The sequence below is a fragment of the Delphinapterus leucas genome, chromosome 5 (genome assembly GCF_059928025.1).
Source record: "Delphinapterus leucas isolate spDelLeu-1000000601 "Yukka" chromosome 5, BTC_Dleu_Yukka2, whole genome shotgun sequence".
Lineage (NCBI taxonomy): Eukaryota > Metazoa > Chordata > Mammalia > Artiodactyla > Monodontidae > Delphinapterus > Delphinapterus leucas.
This window is the reverse complement of record NC_143133.1, coordinates 63,795,237-63,816,845: the sequence shown is the minus strand read 5'-3', so window position 1 is coordinate 63,816,845 and position 21,609 is coordinate 63,795,237. Positions and strand designations below refer to the sequence as shown.

The 21,609-nt window shown below is 37.5% G+C and overlaps 1 protein-coding gene across 1 annotated transcript in view; it reads left to right on the top strand.

The window, feature by feature from the left end:
* RFC1 (replication factor C subunit 1) overlaps window positions 1-21,609 on the top strand; it is an 83,602-nt gene that overhangs the window by 31,289 nt on the left and 30,704 nt on the right. Inside the window, exons 5-10 of the mRNA XM_022565790.3 lie at window positions 12,918-13,159; window positions 14,003-14,080; window positions 17,387-17,464; window positions 18,616-18,703; window positions 19,763-20,037; window positions 20,769-20,876. Of these exons, the coding sequence (XP_022421498.2) occupies window positions 12,918-13,159; window positions 14,003-14,080; window positions 17,387-17,464; window positions 18,616-18,703; window positions 19,763-20,037; window positions 20,769-20,876 (869 nt within the window). The remainder of the gene's footprint in view (window positions 1-12,917; window positions 13,160-14,002; window positions 14,081-17,386; window positions 17,465-18,615; window positions 18,704-19,762; window positions 20,038-20,768; window positions 20,877-21,609) is intronic.

Sequence of the window (21,609 nt, the reverse complement as noted above, 5' to 3'; positions counted from 1 at the left end):
TGAAGTTATAATTATTTTGGAGACATTAAGTGGGAAAAAATTGGGAATGTGGTGTTCTCCAGGTTACCATGTAATATCAGTGACTTGTGACTCGGGAAAATAGCAGCAGAAAATATTATTGGGGAATGTGTGTGCTAATTTTTAGTGACATATAGCTTTGTGTACCAGATAAATAGGAATAGATTTCTGTATAGGATAGAGAACTTCTCTTAGATATTTTCAGGGAAACCCAGTGTGGCTGAGACAGAGAATTTCCTGGAAGTGAGAGGAAACCTAAGAACTGTGTATTATATTTCTTTCATTATACTTGTTCAAAAATTAATATGGATTTAAAATCAATATTAAAAAATTAATAATACTATTAATATTTATAGTCTTTATAAGAGTATAAAAGAAACTAAGTTTAGATTTTTGAGGATGAGTATTTAGATTAATATTATTCAGAATTACCTAAGTAACACATTCTCATTGAAAAAGAAACAATTCAGATAAAAAATGTTCCATTCCTTCATCCATCCCTTTTGCCCTACATAGCTATATAAATTTAAAAAATATATATATACACACATGTATATTTACATATATACACGTATTTGAGAGTGGCATCTTGTAACATTTCTGCAGCTTGCTTTTTCATAACTTAATGTCTCCTTCCCTTCCTCCTTCCTTCTCTCCTTTTCTCCCCTCCCTCCCTCCCCACCCCTCAGCCTCTCTCTCTTTCAATACAGAAAGATTCCTATCTCATTCTTTTAAACTTCTGCATAGTAAATTTTAATAGTATGCATTTAATTTTTCTCATACTCTTATTTGGGATATTGGATTATTGATGTGAACATATTTATGCTTCATTGTAATAGAACATATTTAACCATCAATAAGTGGACAATTCCCAATGAAGAGTATTATCACTTAAAAGAGAATAGAATTTCTTGAGGTTAAGTGGCATTTGTTTTAAGGGTGTAGTTTATTCACCTATATTATGAAGAATAGAAGGGGGTTCCACTTTGTGCTTCTCAGGTCCAGAAAAGGGACTTTATGTTTATCCTTATTAAATTTTTTTTCTGAAAATTTTTTTCTGAAACTCTTACGTTTTTATCTTGTTAGCTTCCAGGGTTTTGTATTCTGATTCTGTCATCTTTTTTTTTTTTTTAATTTTACATTTGAATAGTTTCATTTAACAATATTAAATTCTCACTGATTTATTTATTTAACAAACAAACGTGATTGTTCACTGTTTGTGCCCAACAGCATACTGGACAATCTATGAAATAGATAAGAGAATAAAGTTCAGCCCTGTCTTCAAGGGCTTAAACTGTACTGGGGAGATAAGCCTTTTACATAAAAATTGTAATACAAGGAAACAATTAACAGTGATAAAAGTATCTTCCAAGGATATTTGGGCATGAGAGAGGTAACTTTTATTTTGGAAGTTCAGGAAACATTTCCTGGGAGAGAGAGAAATTTGAGATAAACGTCAAAGGTTTTGGTAGGATTTAACATGGAGATTTACGTACTGTGTATACTAGAAAGGAGAATAATGTGAAGTTTGGAAACCAGTAGTGCTATTTCATGTGCATTATTCACTACTTTCTAACTTATAGAAAGAGGAAAATCTACTTTAAAAAATTCAATTTATAAACTTTCACAGATTTACTTACACCAGATTAATACTACCTAGTATTGTATCGTACCTTGTATTTTCTTAATTACAGTATCATCTGTGTAGGAATCTCTTACTTTACTTGAAACCTCTGTGTCCATGTGAAAGGCAGGGAGAATTCGACCTTAATAATGTTAACATAAATTTTGTCTTGTATACTATTATAAATTGTTTTCAAAACACTTTTATACTGACTTCATGGAATGGAATAACATTATTTATTATATGGCTTATGTTTCCTGTCTGTCTCATTTGATCTTCAAAACTACCTTATATCAGAGCTGACTTGCTTTAAGAAAACTTACTCTCAAAGAATCAATTTTCAATCTAAGGTTGCACAAAGCTTCAGTGTGAAAGAATCCTGTAGTTCTTTGGATGCCCCTCATCCACTTATTTTTTATATCATCTGATTTCATATCTTCTACAAATTTGATAAACCTATCTGTGTATTTCTTTCTGAATCATTAGTAAAATTGTTTAGTATTAAGGGACATGTAAAGAAACCTTTTTCAAAATTGACGTGATCGAATATCAGCATCCTGGATACAGCTTTTCAGTTTCTTCTGAAGAGCTTTGCAATTAGTTAATGAATCTCAGAAACCACTGTTACATATCTTGTATTTCTCCATCTTGCCATAAATCAGTGCTTCTTAATCAAGGGTGATTTTGCCTTGCAGCAAAAAATCTGGCATATCTGGAGTGCTATTTTTGGTCATCACAACTGGCGGATGCTGTGGCATCTAGTTGGTAGAGGCCAGAGTTGCTACTAAACATCCTATGGTGCACTAGAGAGCCCCCTACAACAATTATTTGGCTCAAGATGTCAATAATGCAGAGGTTAAAAACCCTGCCATAGCCTATCGGAAGACAATTTGGTAGATGCTTTGTTACAGTCCAGACATCCCTGTTTCTAATATTCATCTCATCTACTAGTCCTAAAGAATAAATGATGGCTCAGGCCAGCATAGTTTAATCTCAGTGAGTCTCTGTCTGCTTCTGTTAAATACTCTCTTTTTGGTGTTTGTTTGTTTTTTATTTTAATTTTTTATTGAAGTATAGTTGATTTATAATGTGTTAATTTCTGCTATACAGAAAAGTAATTCAGTCATACATATATATACATTCTTTTTCATATTCTTTTCCATTATGGTTTATCACAGGATACTGAATATAGCTTACTGTGCTATACAGTAGGACCTTGTTGTTTATCTATTCTATATATAATAGTTTGCATCTGCTAACCCCAAACTCCCGCTCCATCCCTCCCTCACCCCCCTCCCCCTTGGCAACAACAAGTCTGTTCTCTATGTCTGTGAGTCTGTTTCTGTTTTGTAGATGAGTTCATTTGTGTCATTTTAGATTCCACATATAAGTGGTATCATATGGTATTCGTCTTTCTCTTTCTGACTTCAGTTAGTATGATAATCTCTAGTTGCATCCATGTTGCTGCAAATGGCATTATTTCATTCTTTTTTATGGCTGAGCAGTATTCCATTGTGTATATGTACCACATCTTTATCCATTCATCTGTCGATGGACATTTAGGTTGTTTCCATGTCTTGGCTGTTGTGAATAGTGCTGCTGTGAACACTGGGGTGCACGTATCTTTTTGAATTATAGTTTTGTCCAGATATATGCCCAGTAGTGGGATTGCTGGTTCATACGGTAGTTCTATTTTTAGTTTTCTGAGGAACCTCCGTGCTGTTTTCCATAGTGGTTGCACCAGCTTACATTCCCACCAGTAGTGTAGAAGGGTTCCCTTTTCTCCACCCCCTCTTCAGCATTTGTTATTTGTTGACTTTTTAATGATGGCCATTCTAACTGGTGTGAGGTGATATCTCATTGTAGTTTTGATTTGCATTTCTCTAATAATTAGCCATGTTGAGCAGCTTTTCATGTGACTGTTGGCCATCTGTAAATACTCTCTTTTTGCCCTGCTCTTATATTGTTGTGTAGAACTGTAACCAAACCTTTCTCCTTCTATATTTCTGTAGTTGGGGATCTGCCTTTCTCTTTTCGACAATTAGGACTCCATTTCTCCTCTTTAATCTTTAGAGACTTCTTCCATTTTATATGATGATTCAAGGTCACAGATATCCTTTAGCAATTTCATTCCCAAATTCATTTTGACTAGAGCATCATTATAAGAGCTAGATTCTTTCTTGTAGTCTTTTTTCCCTAGTTTGCTCTTCAGTCCCCTTTCAGTAGTGCATATTATGAGACCTGAAAAAAAAATCAGTGGCATATGAAGAAGGAGAACTGAAAAGGACATAGTGAATAATGAAGCACTAGAGTATCTGGAATGATTATTGAGTGTCTGAAACATCTTTGAAAATGAACAGACTGTTGTTTTCTGGTGACACATATTTTGTTGTCAGGTACTTCTGAAAGTATGAGAGATATAGGATCGTATTCGAGAATGCTAAGGAAGTAGGATTATGTTACGAAAATGTCATTAAGCACTAATAAAACAATATACAGGTGATTTATACTTGGTCTTAGCATAGAAACCAGCGTTGTTATGTCCTCTCATGTGCGGGGAAGTGGAATGTGAATGGAAGTGGTGAATCGCATTGCTGAACCACTCCCTTAACTCTTCCGGTCAGTCGAGTTTTCCTTCTGTCGCCTGTTTCATGCTTTAGAGTTGTAAGAAGCTCTGGATAATGTACCTGTGGCTAGTCGTCTAAGCCCTCCCTCCCCTAACCCTGAACCTCCTTTTTCTTTTCCTGTGAGATGCAGTGGAGATGGAGGAAGGAGGTAAGTAGTAAAATGTTCCACTTTCTTCTCCTGCATTGTTTTCTTAGTAATTGAAACCAGCTGTGACTTTCCATGGCCTGTTCTTCCTGCTCCGGGGAGGACTCTATATGGTAGATAACGTCACAGCACAAGCCAGTACTTTTTTCTCTTAATGATAAATATCATTACTTAGCTACCTCACTAGACCTCATGAATTATTAAGTAATTTTATTCTTAAAATATAACTGACTCCATTTGATTCTAAGAGGATTTATTAGTAAAGAATCATGATATCTCTAAATTTCTTGATTAAGGATGAGCAGTCTCAGTTTTATTTCATTATACTGAAATATATCTGATTCACCACATAAATCATTCAGTGATTCACCCCAGAATGTCCGATTCTCACACCCCATAAGCGGTGCAAAGATGATATGTGTAGTTTCTTTTCCAACCACTTAATAAATATTTATTGAAGACTTGGAATATGCATGAACCTTTCTCTATGTCCACAACCAAAATGACAGTTTGGATTTTTGACTCAAGGAAGTATTGAAAAGGAACTTAGTAGAAAAAGGCTCTAAAGACTCAGATTCCCTTTTTAGTTTTTGACTTGTTGCAAAATAAATTATTTTTAATCTCTGTAACCAGATTCTCTAGGATGGTCTCCATTAATTTGGTTTCTGTGTATTTCACACTGAGGGAAAAAAATCAGAATCCCAAACTCTCAGCAGTAGGAACTTCAGAATTAGATTTTTTTAGAGACCTGCACATTATTTTCTTGCTCTTTCATTTGTTATCCTTTTAAATAAATGAATGTATCTTACTCAGAGTGGCAAAGCAATCTTCTCTTCCAGGCAATTCCTCTGCTGTATGTTGGATAATGCTAGTTTACGTGGTGATTCTTACCACATTTGAGGTTATGTTGTATATAAATAAAAATAAATGGTGTTTTTATAAGGAGTCAGATATCCTGGGGGGAGGTTCTAAGTGTTCCGTTGCCCATGATTTTCAACTAGGTCACAGAAATTTGACTTAGATCTATTTATCATTATCTTAAGTTAATGCGAAGAAGAGAACACAGTTTTGCCTTTGGCTTCTGACAAGGCAGAACAAATTTAGGCTTATTAGAAAACAAGAACAAATGTTAAAAAAGAAAAACAACCATAACTTTATTTGGGATGTTTCATGTCTACACACTGTGTAGAATCGTAAAATATTTATTTTACATAAGGATGGTCACAGCCTTATAGTTACAGGTCCATGTAACTATAAGGACTGTGGAGAAGTTCACAAATCACAGGGCACTAAATAAGCATTAAATCAAGCAAGTCAATATTTTTTTTCCTTTTTGCATAACTGTATTTCACTAGAATTGCTCCTGTTTTCCAAGGGGACTTGGAGAACCATTTATTTTGTGGTTAATAGAGAACAAAGGACCTTGTATACAATTTTTGCTCAGTACAGTGAAAACATACTTGAAATTTCATGCAGAATATTTCCATATTTTTTCTTGAAAATTACATTTTTACTCAGTATTTATGAAAATGTTTATAAAATTATGTCTGTGTTTAGATGTAGTATATTTTTGGGATCTGTAGCTTGAAGACATTGTTAACTTTAAACCCATTGTAAAAAGATCTCTAGTAGAGAAGGCTATGGAAAGAAGCTCTCTTTTAGGAGTGATGTTTAAGGCTAACCTAAAGAACAAAGTGATGCATTTTTGGTTTTTTGCCAGCTTAATTTTACTGTTTTCATAATTTTTTTTTGAGCTTTGAAATTTGGGCTTAATTTTTTATGACTGCATGAATTCATTGTATGACTAGATCACAATGTATATAGCTCTTCCACTTTTAATTATTTTTGTTGCCTACATTTTTAATGTTTTTAGTAGTGTGATGAATATATTTGTATATAAATGTTTGTCAGCACCTCTCATTATCTCTAAGAATTACTATGCTAAAGGCTATGAACTTCTTTAAGGCTCTAGATATATTTTGCCCAGTTGCTTTCTAGAGAAGTCATACTGTTGGATTGACCAAAAAGTTCGTTCAGGTTTTTCATAAGATGTTACGGAAAAACCCAAACAAACTGTTTTGGCTAACCCAGTAGTTTACACTTTCATAGTTAGTGTTTATATTAGTACAGACTTATCACATTCTCACCAGTATTGAGTATAGTAGCTACAAAATCTATGTGGCTATCCACAGATTTTTCACAATTATAGAAGGAAAAATCTTAAAAGAGTTTGTCTGGTCCAACATTTTGCAGAGGACAACGAATCCCAGATAATTAATTAAAATAACAATAGAAAGCCGAAGTCAGGTTAGCATTTTAGTTTTCTGGACTTCTGGTTCAGTATTGTTTTCACCAGAGAATACTGCTTTATTGTTTATTGAATGTTTATTATAACATGGCGAGGTACTATACTGGGCACTTTGATTTTTAAAAATCTAATCTTTCCAATAACCCAAATGGTGAGTGGTTTGAAACTTTACCATTTGTAGGGAAGAGGAGCTAAAGAAGAGAACGAAGGCAGTCTTCAAACACTGAATGTGAAAAAAGATTAATTAGGGAAAATAGGTGGAATTCACAGGGAAGTGTTTTGGCTTAATGTAAGGAAGAACTTTTCTAAAGAATACAGTAGTGCTGTTCACCAAAGAAAGAGGAGGTCACGTTGAATTACACTGCTCCATTTTGAAAGTATTTAAGGCCAGTCTGCGTTTGCCAGGAATGTGGAAAATGGAATCCATGTATGGAATAAGAGAACTAGTTGACTAAAGATAATGCATTATAAAGAATGTGGTAGAGTACCTGGCATGGAGTTTAATGCTCAATAATGATAACTATTATAAACTAATTATATCATAAATTAGATAAAAAGATACCATGAAGCCCCTGAAGCTAGTGACAGAATAAGCAGAGAAGCTAATGAATAATGAAATAAGTAAGCAAAGAAAAATGGAGAGGAGGGAGAAACTAAAGCCAAACCTCTTCTGTCTCAGAAAGCCAAGGGGACGGAGAGTTTCTAGGAGATAGTCAATTTGTTGTAAAATATTAGATGTAGGTTAAAAAGAAAGAGAAGTGTAATATACAGATAAAAAAGACATGATGAAGGAAATGAAAAATCACCCACAATCCCCTATCCAGAGATGAAAGTTGAAAACATTTTATTCTTTTCAGATCTTTGAACATGAATTTAAAAGCATATCTATAAATATATAGATGGATAGATTTAGATATATCACTAAACATCTTGTAATATCTCTTTTATCGTTTAATACACATATGAATATCTTGATGTCAGTAAATATGGATATGCATTATAATTTTCTGTTGCTGCATAATTCATTACATGGTTGAACATAATAGTAGGTATTCAGGTTATTTGTTTTCTCACTTTATAAACAATGTTCACTTATCTCTATCTTTGGTGCAACTGTCATAGTTGAGGCTGTCTTTTTTGCCTAAACTGTATTAGTCCCTTAATTTTTCCTTCATCTTTTCTTGCCCTCTTGCAGTCTGTTCTCCATACTTTTATTTATTTTATTTTTTTTGTTTGTTTGTTTTTTGCGGTACGCGGGCCTCTCACTGTTGTGGCCTCTCCCGTTGCGGAGCACAGACTCCGGACGCGCAGGCTCAGTGGCCATGGCTCACAGGCCCAGCCGCTCCGCGGCATGTGGGATCTTCCCGGACCGGGGCACGAACCCGTGTCCCCTGCATCGGCAGGCGTACTCTCAACCACTGTGCCACCAGGGAAGCCCTCCGTACGTTTGAATGAACAAATGCCATGATAAGCATTTTTGTACATATATCTTTGTGTACGTGTTCATTTGTTTTGTTTTTTTTTTTGGCCTCGGTGTGCAGCATGTGGGATCTTCGTTCCCAGACCAGGGATCGAACCTTTGCCCCCTGCAGTGGAAGCGTGGGGTCTTACCCACTGGACCACCATGGAAGTCCCTGTTTTTATTTATTTATTTTAAATTTTATTTAGTTAACTTATTTATTTTTGGCTGCGTTGGGTCTTCGTTGCGGTGCGCGGGCTTCTCATTGCGGTGGCTTCTCTTTTTGCAGAGCCCAGGCTTTAAGCCCGTGGGCTTCAGTAGTTGTGGCTCGTGGGGTCTAGAGTGCGGGCTCGTTAGTTGTGGCGCACGGGCTTAGTTGCCCCGCTGCATGTGGGATCTTCCTGGACCAGGGCTCGAACCCGTGGCCCTGCATTGGCAGGTGGATTCCTAACCACTGCGCCACCAGGGAAGACCCCCTGTTTTGTTTTTAGACTAGTTAGTTAGAAGTGGAATTGCTGGGACTTTCCTGGTGATCCAGTGGGTAAGACTGTGCTTCCAATGCAGGGGGCCCAGGTTGGATCCCTGGTCAAGGAACTAGATGCCACATGCATGCTGCAACTAAAGATCCCGTGTGCCGCCATGAAGATCCTGCGTGCAGCGACTAAGACCTGGTGCGGCCAAAATTTAAAAAAATTAAAAAAAGAAGTGGAATTGCTGGGTCCAACTAATGGGTATGCATATGTGAGGTTTTGATACATGTTGCAAGATTGCCCCCCATAAAGATTTTTTTAATTTACTATTTAAAAATACTATTGCCTATTGCGTATGTAAAGGTCCTATTTCCCTACACCCTTGCCAACAATCTTTTTAATCTGATAGTCTTAGAAATTCTTGATCTCACTAGATTTCATGCTCATCTGTTACCTGTGAATATTTATGAGATTGCTGGAGAAAGCGTTAAGCTAGGGATTGCAAATATCTACAATACCATTGTTTCCCTTTCTGAGTCTATACCAGATATCAGTGATTGATCTTGTTTGAGTTAATTGCTCAAGGACAGTTACAATATTTTATATACTAAGGAAGTTCTTGAGTGTAGGGGAAGAACTATAACAGAAAAACATAGTGGTTGACTTGGTCCGTTCAGTTCTGGGATTTTCTGTCATACTGCTTGTACACATGGCTAGGGGTAGTGGAAATGGAATGTTACTGCTTTGGGCATTTTTAAAGTGAGGGAGAAACTAGTAGAAGACTGTCATTTTGCAGATACAATTTAATTTTGTCCTTTCTCCATTAAGGAAATCCTTCCTTCCCAGAAGTACAGTTGTTGAATTCAAAACAAACCAAGTAAAAATTATAAAATTTAATAAGCTCTCGATAAGATTGGAAGTCTTGTCTTGTATACACTAGATATGCTTTTAACTTTGCACTTACTGCCTAAGGAGATATATTGGATATCTATACTTAGGAGGTTCCAGTTTTGTGGCTTTCTTATTTTATTTTATTTTTATTAAAGCCAGGATATCAGCAATGTTATTATTATTTGTTAAAATAAATTTATTTATTTATTTATTTATTTATTTATTTTTGGCACCATTGGGTCTTTGTTGCTGCACGTGGGCTTTCTCTATTTGCGCAAGCGGGGGCTACTCTTCATTGCGGTGCACGGGCTTCTCGTTGCAGTGGCTTCTCTTGTTGCGGAGCATGAGCTCTAGGTGCGCGGGCTTCAGTAGTTGTGGCTCACGGGCTCTAGAGCACAGGCTTAGTAGTTGTAGCGTACAGACTTAGTAGCTCCGTGGCATGTGGGATCTTCCCGGACCAGGGATTGAACCTGTGTCCCCTACATTGGCAGGAGGATTCTTAACCAGTGCGCCACCAGGGAAGTCCCAGCAATGTTAATTTTGTTTTGAATCTTCTTTTAAGGACATTTTATATAATTTGTTTTGACTGCTAAGGTAGAATAGTTTGTTGTTGAATGCTACTGGTTTGGTTATGCTACAGCTTAACTGTGTCTAGAGATTTAAAATAGACAAACCTTAAATTATAAAAAATTGGATTTCAGTAATATAACAATTCTTCATGTTGTTATCTTAGAGAAGAAGGAAGGAGTTTCAGATTATGTTCTCAGTGGTTACTAGGACTGTTATAAGTGATTTGCATGGCTATTGTACCTAAGTGGAATGGGGATAATGTCACCTAGCCTTTGCAGAACCATCTGAAGCAGATGGCAGAGGCAGAGAAGGACTCGTCATGTAGGAAGAACAGATATATGAGTGACTGAACTTAGTCTGTTGACTCTTGTCAATACATGGATTGAAATCTGGTACGTGTATCAAGCCTTGGATGTGCTTAGAAAGATTGATGAATGAATTTTTAATTTAATCTTGAAGGTAGATTGGCTATAGTTGAAGATAAGAAAACAAGTATGCTTTAACTAAAATCTTTGGTTGCAGGTTAAGAAGAAAACCTAGCTTGTTGTAAGCAAAATGGAATTTATTAGAAGGCCATTGCTGAATGTCATTGAATGCAAAAATAAACCTTTAGCACCTTAGTTTAAACACATGAGTTCAGCAAACTGATCAAGGGTAAGATTCACCCCACCTTGTTCAGGTGCTCACTCCTGGTCCCGTTTGTGATGGCAAGGAATATGGAACCATCTAATAAATATATCTGTGGTTATTGGAGGCCCTTGGAGGGTGGAGTGGGGTGTAAGTCCTTAGGGAAAGTAGGCTTATAGTGAACTGTATGGACATCCTCAGAGGTGTCTACTCTGCTCTTGCTTTAAATAGTGGATTACTTTTTACATTTAGTACTCAGAAACCTGTAAGTTATTTATGCTTTGTAAAGTTTATAGTTTAATTTTAATATAAATATAATAATTAGAGAGCAAGGCTAAATCCTTTTTGATTTTTACATATCTTGGATACTTTTTTGTTTGAGATGGCAGCACCTAGGAACAGCACAGTGCTTGGCACGTATGACCCTTAGCAAACCCTAGTAGTTGAATGAGTACTTGAGAGGAGGTAAGACCCATTCATGTGTGGCCTTGAACACCAAACTTATAAAGTGAACCCTCCCTCCCCCACATTGACCTGACCATGTCTTTACGGCTGCCTTTTAGATTTTTCTTTTTATTGGATTTCTTTTGTTATTAGGCCAAAGTAAAAAGCTTTTTATCTTGTGAATCACTGAATCAAACAAAAAAGTTTACTGAGGCCCTTTTGAGGTGCATTTTTGGGGTCTTTAATTATCTATGCATTGTCATGAGTGCTTAGAAAGACTTTTTTTTTTTTTTTTTTTGTGGTACACAGGCCTCTCACTGGTGTGGCCTCTCCGGTTGCGGAGCACAGGCTCCGGACGCGCAGGCTCAGCGGCCATGGCTCACGGGCCCAGCCGCTCCGCGGCATGTGGGATCTTCCCGGACCAGGGCACAAACCTGTGTCCCCTGCATCGGCAGGCGGACTCTCAACCACTGCGCCACCAGGGAAGCCCTAGAAAGACTTTTAAAACCAGATGTTCAATGGAAACTTTCTGGAAAGAAAATGTTACAAGACAAAGTGTTTATACAGTCTTCAATGAATGGTTAGATACTGCTAGATACTCCACCTTCGATGTATAGCTAGACTCTGACAACTTCGTAACACCTCTGCAAATACCACCCTAGTCCAAGGCTTCAGCATTTCTTCTGGAACTGTGTAGAATATCTTCCTAAATGGTCGCCCTGCATTCGCTTTTATCCCTTGACAGTGTGTTCTCCAAAGGATGTGACTTAAGTTGGATTACGCACAACTCTGCTGAAAATTCTCTGGTGGATTCCCATTCTAAAATAAAACCTAAAATTCCTTCTGTGATCTACAGAGTTCTATGGGATTTGGCCTCTACCTCTCTCACCTTAACTCTTGTGGTGTACCCCCTTCATTCTGCTGCAGTCACAGGGACCTCCAAGCACACTCAGTTTAAGGCTTCTGCACTTGTAGTTTTCATTGCCTGAACATTCTTGCCTGAGGTAACTTCATTTCAGGGCTCTGTTCAAATGTGGCTTATCAAAGAAGCTTTCCCTGACTACTCTGTCTAAAAGAGCACCCTTCATCACTCTCTAATTCTTTCATTCTGTCTTACTTTTTTTTTTTTTTTGCGGTACTCGGGCCTCTCACTGCTGTGGCCTCTCCCGTTGCGGAGCACAGGCTCCGGACACGCAGGCTCAGTGGCCGTGGCTCATGGGCCCAGCCGCTCTGCGGCATGTGGGATCTTCCCAGACTGGGGCACAAACCCGTGTCCCCTGCATCGGCAGGCGGACTCTCAACCACTGCGCCACCAGGGAAGCCCCTGTCTTACTTTTCTTCATAGCACGTATAACTTGACAGTATATGTTTATTTATTTCTGTATCTGTTTCCTCTTCTAGGTTCCAAGCTCCATGACGGGAGGGATTTTGTCTTTTTTATTCGCTGCTGTATCCTCAGTGCCTAGCACATAATGGATGCTCAGTAATTATTTGTTGAATACATGAGTAAATAAACACGTTTGTGTACTCTGGGTAGTAATTGGGGGAGATGGTGTATTACAAACCTGGCACTGGTAAATGTGAGGATAACTGTTGAATTTAGGAGATAGGAAGAAAAGAAAATCATTAGCATCCCATAGCACTTGTATATTTTTTATAAAGTTGGTGGAAGTGGTTGCTTTTGTAATCAGAATTGATATTTTACAAGCCATATTTGGTCATATTTCATTTAAGATGAAGAAGACGACTTTGTGTGTAAGAAGGCAGCCTCTAAATCAAAAGAGAATGGAGGATCTCCAAATAGTTCTCTTGGAGCATCAAACATGAAAAAGAATGAAGAAAACACTAAGACACTAAACACTAAGAATAAGCCTTTGTCACCAATGAAGCTTACCCCCACATCAGTGCTTGATTATTTTGGAACTGCAAGTGTCCAAAGATCGGCTAAGAAGATGGTGGCAAGCAAAAGAAAAGAGGTGAGTGTTCTACAGGCAAGCAAGAATGTTCAGGATTTGTACCCGTTCAGTTATTAATAAGAGGTGAAATTGGATTTTATGAATAGACCAACATTTTATTGATGAAAATAATTTTCCTATGATTATGGGTAAAATGTAATTGCTATTATGTTGGAGGACGACCAAGTTAGAATATCACACATTTAAGTTTTTGATGTTTGAAAGTGAGAAAAGATCATTTAAATCATAAGAATAAATTATGATTCTTAGAATTTAAATACTCGAATGCAAACTCATTTTACTCTTGACCTCAGACAATATAATTGTTCCCAAATGAGGTCATGAACACATAACTTAGAATAGAGCCTCCCTGTGCTATACTTGTGACCTACTCTATTTTGGCTGATGTTGGATTCATCTTTTCCTGGACATTTAGGAAACAAATACAGATAAGTTAGTGAAAGTAGTTCCCTGCGTGGAAGCCTGCCGAGCAGTGTGTGTGTTGATTTCATCAGTACCTCCATTAGACAGTGTAATCTTTCTCATGTGTTGGTGTGCCAATTTTCTGGACTACTTCTGAAGCGAAGACATTAGTCTCTAGGGTTTTTTTTGGGTACTTCTTTTGAACATTTCAATAGAATTCAGTGAGAATCATCTGTCTGTAGCATATTTGCTTGTTAAGAAATTGGATGTGGTCACGGAGTAGCCATGAACATAATTTTTTGGCTGGTGTGCATTGAGTCTATTTCATAACTGATACATTTATCTCTCATTGGTGTATTTATTTAGCTACAGTTAAGAAAAAGCACCTTACTTTGAACTTAAGGTTTATGCTGATCTTGCTTGATTTTCCTTGAAATATAGCCTCCACAGAATGCAGATGATTCCAGATTAAATGATGAAGCCATCGCCAAGCAATTGCAACTTGATGAAGATGCAGAGGTATTAGCATTTTCTGTAGATATCATTAGCACCTTGATGTTGTCACTTGCTATTTAGTCTACCCAGGCAGGCGATTAAGATAGTTCTAGTTTCATTTTGGATTGAGCCTCATTGTAAGAGTTATGTGTAAAATAAGTTAAAATCTAATACTATATGAAAATCTAAGTTTATATAAAAGATAAATGATGAGAGCAGGGGATAACTAAAGATTTATTATTAGATTTCTTTGAATGGAAGCCTCCTTTATTTTAAAGCCTCCTTTAAAATAATTTAACTTGGTCATATCTCTTCTCTTTCCCCTCTGGGCAATCTCATCTATTCCTCTGGCTTTAAGTACTATGCATATGCTGGTGATCTCTAAATCTATCTTCAGTTCAGAGTGCCCTTTGTAGTGAACCTGTTATATTCATCCAGTAAGTATTTATCGAGCACTTACCGAGTGCGTGGCACACTTCTAGGTGTTAAGGATACTGAAATTAAAAAAAAAAAAGTCAGATCATTATAAATGCCACGAGGAAAAGTAAAGGAATAGATGTTTGGTGTGATCAGTGGGGTTATGAGTGTTCTATTTGAAACACGGGGGTTAGGAAAACCCCTCTGAGGAAGTGACATTGGGGCACATAATTCATGATAATGGTGAGCCATGGGGCTTCCTTCTACCTGGAGGAAGGTTTCCTCTAAACATAGAGAATAGCAGGTGTAAGCATCCTGAGGTAGAAATGTTTGAGTTTGATGAGTTTGGAAGAAATGGCCAGCAGCAAATCCTGTTATGTCATGACTGGTCTTTGGTACCTACCAGAAGGACTTGGGATGGTAAGGAGTTTGGATTTTAGTCTCTGTGAGATGAGAAGCCATTGGAGTATTGAATAGAGAAATGACACGACTTTTGATGGCTCTTAAAAGAAAATTATTCTGGCTGCTGTGAAGCTAAAGAAACCACGGTGGGCAAGAACAAAAGCAGATCATTTTGGAGACTGTTAGGGTAGGGGAGGTGAGAGAAGATGTTGGCTTGTACCAGGATGGGGGTAATGGAAGAGGTAGTGAGAAGTGGTCATCATCTGTATATGCTTTGAAGGTGCAACCTTCTAGTTGTTGCAGATAGACTGGACATAAGGTATGAGGGAAAGAGAAGATTCAAAGGTGACTCCATGTTTTTCGTCTTGAGCAGCTGGGTGAATGGTGATATCACTTTTTTTTTTTTTTTTTTTTTTGCGGTACGCGGGCCTCTCACTGCTGTGGCCTCTCCCGTTGCGGAGCACAGGCTCCGGACACGCAGGCTCAGTGGCCATGGCTCACGGGCCCAGCCACTCCACGGCATGTGGGATCCTCCCGGACCGGGACATGAACCCGCGTCCCCCGCATCGGCAGGCGGACTCTCAACCACTGCGCCACCAGCTAAGCCTTGGTGATATCATTTATTAAGACTGGAACACTGGTACAGGAAAATCAAGAATTCTGTTTCGCACATAAGTTTGAGATGCCTAATAGACTTCCAAATGGATATGCAGAGTGGGTAGTTCGGTAGAGGAACCTGGAGCTCAGGGGAGAGGTCTAAACTGAAGATGTTTATTTGGGATCATTAACATTTGAATGGTATTAAAACCAGTGTAACTAGATGAGATCATGGGGAGAGAATGTAAACAGAAAAGAAGTCTCAGGATTGAGCTCTGGGGCACTGTTAACAATGAGAGGTCAGGAAGAGAAGGATGATCCAGCAGAGGAGATTTAAAGAAAGTGGCTAGTGAAGTAGGACAATCAGGAAGGCTTGGTATTTTATGTAAGCCAAGTGAAGAAGGTATTTCAAGGGGGAGTGTTGTCTCTGTCAGAGGCTTTAGACCTTGGTACCTGCTGTTTGAACCTCCTTCCTGTTTATTAGCTTAAGTGTCACTTTCTCATATTCCCTAAACTATGTTAGAAATCCCTTCTGTATGCCCTGTAGCTACTATTAACGTCTATTTGTGTCTTCTTAAATGGCTATTTCAGTGTCTTCCTGTATGTAGACTTTAAACTCTACATACCAGGGCTGTTTATGTCTCAACTATTGTGACATCAGTGTTCATCTTAGTGCTTGGCATAGAAGAGGCTCTTTTTTTTTTTTTTAAACATATTTATTGGAGTATAATTGCTTTACAATGGTGTGTTAGTTTCTGCTTTATAGCAAAGTGATTCAGCTATACATATACAAAGAAGAGGCTCTTGATAACAATTGTTTTGAGAGAACAGTATTCTAGTCTTCTGAAATATACTGACTGTTCACGTTTTATTAATTTGGCAGTTTATAGTTTGTGTTTTCAAAATCTTTTTCCATCTTATTGACGACACTGAATTTTATAAACTACATACAGATATCCACATGACTCAGGGTAGGACAGATGGCCTAGGTAAAATCATGAAGTGATTTTTTTAGGGACCTGACTTCTTATCTGTCTGAAATACTGGAGGCTTACCCTGTCTTTTCCAAACCAGGTGTGGCAGTTTGTATCACAATCCTCTGTTTTCCCATTTCTATCACATTCTTTCAGAATCCTGTTTGGGTCCTGTTTCTCATATATAATGAGAAATACATTCTACTTCCACACGTTCTCTTCTGGAAGAGCTCCATTTTACTGAAAGTAAAAATATTTGGAAATAACAGCGAGGTGAATGTCTGCGTGTTACATTAGCATTTTAGGAAAACTTCTGATATAATGACTTAAATTTTCAAAAGTCAGGACAGATAAATTACTACTGTGTTGTACCCCTGAAACTAATATACTATTGTTAAGTCTACTGTACTTCAATTTAAAAAAATATCAGAACAGATACATTTGAATTAGTAATTGAAAATAGAAGTTTGATGATATTAGTGATAGTTGCATTAGTATGTATCTTACTGTGTGTGCAAAGAAGGTATATAATTTTCTTGGTTTATAGATTCATTTCTTTGTGTGCCCTCCACATCCCCCACAAGGCTATTGTTTTTCTGTTAGGATAGTGATTCTCTCCTGAACTCTTTTTAGAGTTTAAAATAAATACAGATGAGACATCTGTAAGTGTTGCATTGGGACCATTAAGAAAAAGCTAAAGACTTGGAACTTTATGCTCAATTTATCTATGAGGCCTGCAAAACTAGAAATATATGTTCTGCAGTCTAATTTGGCTTCACGAAACAAACTTGTGATACTCAGCTATTAAGTGAAAAAATGTCCTAGTTACTTTCTGGAAAATGTTTTTCCAGTTTCTTTTAAGTATCATGAACCACACATTTTAAAACTTTTCATTTACAAAAAAAAAAAAAGCAGCTCACTGTGTTGACACTTTTTACAGCTAGAGAGACAACTGCATGAAGATGAAGAGTTTGCCAGAACATTAGCCATGTTGGATGAAGAACCCAAGACCAAAAAGGTGGTGTTTTACCAGGCTGTTTGCACTCTGAATATACAGTACAGATCAGTGTGCCCTTTCAGACCTGTGTAGTCTAGGCTCTGGAGGTATAACCATGAATAACTCTGCTAGAGAGAAGCTAAATTATTTTCATTTATAAAAATGTTTTTGGAGAAGCTCATTGAGAAACTTCTTCTTCCTAAAGGAAGGTTGATAGAGCCAAAGCCAACCAAAACCCTTCTTCACAAAACAAGTTGTAACTTTTACTTACTGTCTGTCACAAAGGGGCTCTCATGTACTTGTTCAGAGAATAACATTTATAAAGATTCCAATGGAATCTAAAGTTTAATAACTTTAATATTACTGTCTTTTTAAAAACATAATTTTGCTGTTTCTAGTTAGCTAACTTTAAGATCTGTATTAGGACAGTCTCAAATAATAATGAGTGTATTTTTGGGAATCTCTGAAAGCATCAAGATTTTTTTCTTTAAGCACTTGATCTCCAAATAATTAGCCTTATTTCTGTTGAATCACATTCTGTTAATATTGTCATTATCAATACCTGACTAAAAGATTTTACAGCAGGCAGGTATAATACAATAGGGTATGGTGGGGACTCTGTCATTTGAAATGCCTTACTTCATCTAAAGGCATTTAAATTAGAATTATTTAAAAAATATGCTGTGTCATGCACCCCAGTTTGTGACCTCTTTGTAAACTGGAGAGTTTTGAAGGAGCAGTGAAGAGAATGGACATTTTTTTCTCTTGAGAAAATACTCTATTTTTCTTTTGATCTTTAGATTGTTTTTAATTTACTCTTTTGGGTTTAGATTTTAGTTTTTAACTGCATAATGCTAACAATTTGAGAATGGAGATGAAACCAGCAGAAACAAGGCTTTCATTTTCAGACTCACAAGTGGGGAACAACTGGCATAATTTTTTATAGATGTATTTTTTATACCCTTTCATCTGTTTCCTCATCTGTAAAATTAAAAGTACTAAAACATGTTTCATTTGCCCCAGAAATTTTGTGTATAAATGAATGAAAATTTATTGTATTGTTCCTCTACTTTGGAAGATGACCCTTAATGTTTGGTTGATTTTAACAACGTATTTTGTGGTAATAGTTTTCCTGTTATTTGTCACATTTGACACTTTTTACATTTTCTTAGGCTCAAAAGGACCCAGGGGAGAGAGAGACGTTTTCATCTGTGCAAGCCAGTTTATGTAAAGCAGAAAAACCTAAATATCCTCATAAAGGTAAGACTAGCAGAAAAAAGTAAGCTGGAACATTGATCTTTATCGAAGAAAATTCATGTAATCATTTTTAAACGTTCTGTTGAGTAATTGCCTGGTATTCTTAGATAGATACTTCATAGGAGTACTGGAGCGTGTTCTACTTAGATACCTGGATAAGCTGTTTGGATATTAGTTGGTGTAGAATGCCTGTCTGCTCTGATTGCGAGAAATGTATCATAGCTCTTGGCTTCATGTTTATTTCCAAGTGTAGTGCAACTGTGTGGACTTCAGTACATGAAGACAAAAGACTAGATGTTTCAGGCTCATAGAGGTGGCTCATAGTTATCCAGGTCATCTGAAGCTCTTCTGCTGGTTGTCTGTAGGTTTTAGTTTTTTTTTTTTTAGTGGTCCTGATATCTAACCATCTGTTAATATAGATGGGCTTAATCTTATAAGTATATCTGTTCATATAATTTTAGTCTTGAAATCCCAAGATTCTTTCAGACTTTATTACAAACAATTTTTTATGTGACATATTTTAATTAGCAACTTTTCTGTGTGAATTTCAGATCATTGACGTTTATCTGTGGAATAAAGTCCATGTTCTCAAATGTAGTTTACCATATTATTTCAATTAGTGAGTAATTTATATTGAAAAAGGCAGATCGCTTAATTTGAACTGGTTATACAAAGAAGTAATATACAGATGTTTAATTTTTTTTTTTTTTTGCGGTATGAGGGCCTCTCACTGTTGTGGCCTCTCCCGTTGCGGAGCACAGGCTCCGGACGCGCAGGCTCAGCGGCCATGGCTTACGGGCCCAGCCGCTCCGCGGTATGTGGGATCTTCCCGGACTGGGGCACGAACCTGTGTCCCCTGCATCGGCAGGCGGACCCCCAACCACTGCACCACCAGGGAAGCCCCGAAGAACTAAAATCTTAATGTGCATGTTATGAAGTCACCATATGATGTCGTGTCCTACTAAGATTATTCAGTTGAAAAATGAAAATATAATCTTGATATTGGGTATCATTTTCCACAAACAACAGTCATAATCTTTTCCTTCTTCCTAATAAAAACAGAACAATTTTCAGATGACAGAAAGAACTGCAGTCCTAAGAAGCAAACTAAATGTGAAAGTTCAAAAGAATCTCAGCAACATTCCAGGTCATCCACTCATAAAATAGGAGAAACTTCTTCTCCAAAAACCAGTTCCAAGCTGGCATCACTGAAAAAAAAAGAAGAAAGTTCTAATAAAGAAACAGAGCCTGTGGCCTCAAAAAGAAAAGAAAATGCCATTGAGTTGAAAGAGACAAGAACTCCTAAGAAAATCAAAAGTTCTCCAGCTAAAAAAGAGGTATAAATTTTCTAAAAGTGTATCATTTGGGGGCTGTGTGTTGGATCTTGGTTTGATTGTTTTCAAGTTTTATTTCTAACTTTATAAGTCATTATAGTACTTTTTTTAAAAAAATAAATTTATTTATTTTTGGCTGCGTTGGGTCTTCGTTGCTGCGCGCAGGCTTTCACTAGCTGTGGCGAGCAGGGGCTACTCTTCATTGTGGTGTGCGGGCTTCTCATTGAGGTGGCTTCTCTTGCTGCGGAGCACGGGCTCTAGGTACACAGGCTTCAGTAGTTGTGGCACGTGGGCTCAGTAGTTGTGGCTCGCGGGCTCTAGAGCACAGGCTCAGTAGCTGTGGTGCACGGGCTTAGTTGCTCCACGGCATGTGGGATCTTCCCGGACCAGGGCTTGAACCCGTTTCCCCTGCATTGGCAGGCGGATTCTTAACCACTGTGCCACCCGGGAAGTCCCCCTTTTCGTTTTTTTTGCTTGGGGCTGGCAACTTGGCTTATACACCCAATCTACCCTGAGGTACGTGCCTTTAGAGAGAGTCAAAAGGTTTGAGAAGGGCTGATGGCAGGGATGTTTATAAGCCAGGCACGTGTAAATTGGGGAGTACCTCTGTAGCTAAAATTGTTAATATCAGGACCAAACACTGAAGTGACTTAATGTTTATTTATTGATATGTATTTTTAATTTTACATTAAATTTGCATGACTTTATTCAATTTCCTCTCCCTCTCCCCAAAGTCTATAAGTCCTGAAGATTCTGAAAAGAGACGAACTAATTATCAAGCTTATCGAAGCTACTTAAATCGAGAAGGTCCCAAAGCTCTGGGATCCAAAGAGATACCAAAGGTAAGAGTACTGAGAGGATATGTCATGGCCTCTGGCCTGTGGGTCCATGTATGTATTTACTATGTTTACAGTAGCAGAGAATTAATAATTAAAAATGAACAGAAAAGCCTTAGTCACCATCTTTACGAATTAGGAGATAGGCTACGGCAGTCACAAGATTAATGCTCTTTGCCTTCATGGTGCTTATGGTCTAACTCAGGAAAGAGACATTAAGTAAATTATTATTTAATTATAATTGTGATATGTGCCATAAGGGAACAATCCGAGATTCTTTTAGGGGGTGTAACAGAGGAACCTGGCCCTAAGAGGAGTTGTAAGTGGGGGAAAAGTATGACCAGATTTGCATTTCAAGGAGAGCACTCTGGCTGCTGAATATAGAGTGCAGTGGAGGGGGAGGAAAAAATATAGGGAGATCAATTAGGGGAGATGGTGAGAAATAATAGTGACTTGTCTAGGCTAGTAGCAGTGAAAGGGCTGAGAAGTGAAGTAGCTTCAATGGAAGAGGCAAAATCTGTAGGACTTGGCTCTCTTTGGCGCATGTCTTTTGTATTATCAAGTTAACTTTCCAATCAAGAGATTATGTGCTATTGCCTTTAAGTTGCTCGCAGGTTGTTAGATTTACTATCATAGGGGAAACAGCCAGAGAGAAGGGCAGGAGCTCAAACTTGTTCAGTTTTTTCAGAATTGAAACTTTCATTTTTTAACAATAGCAAGATATTCTGTAGGTACATTG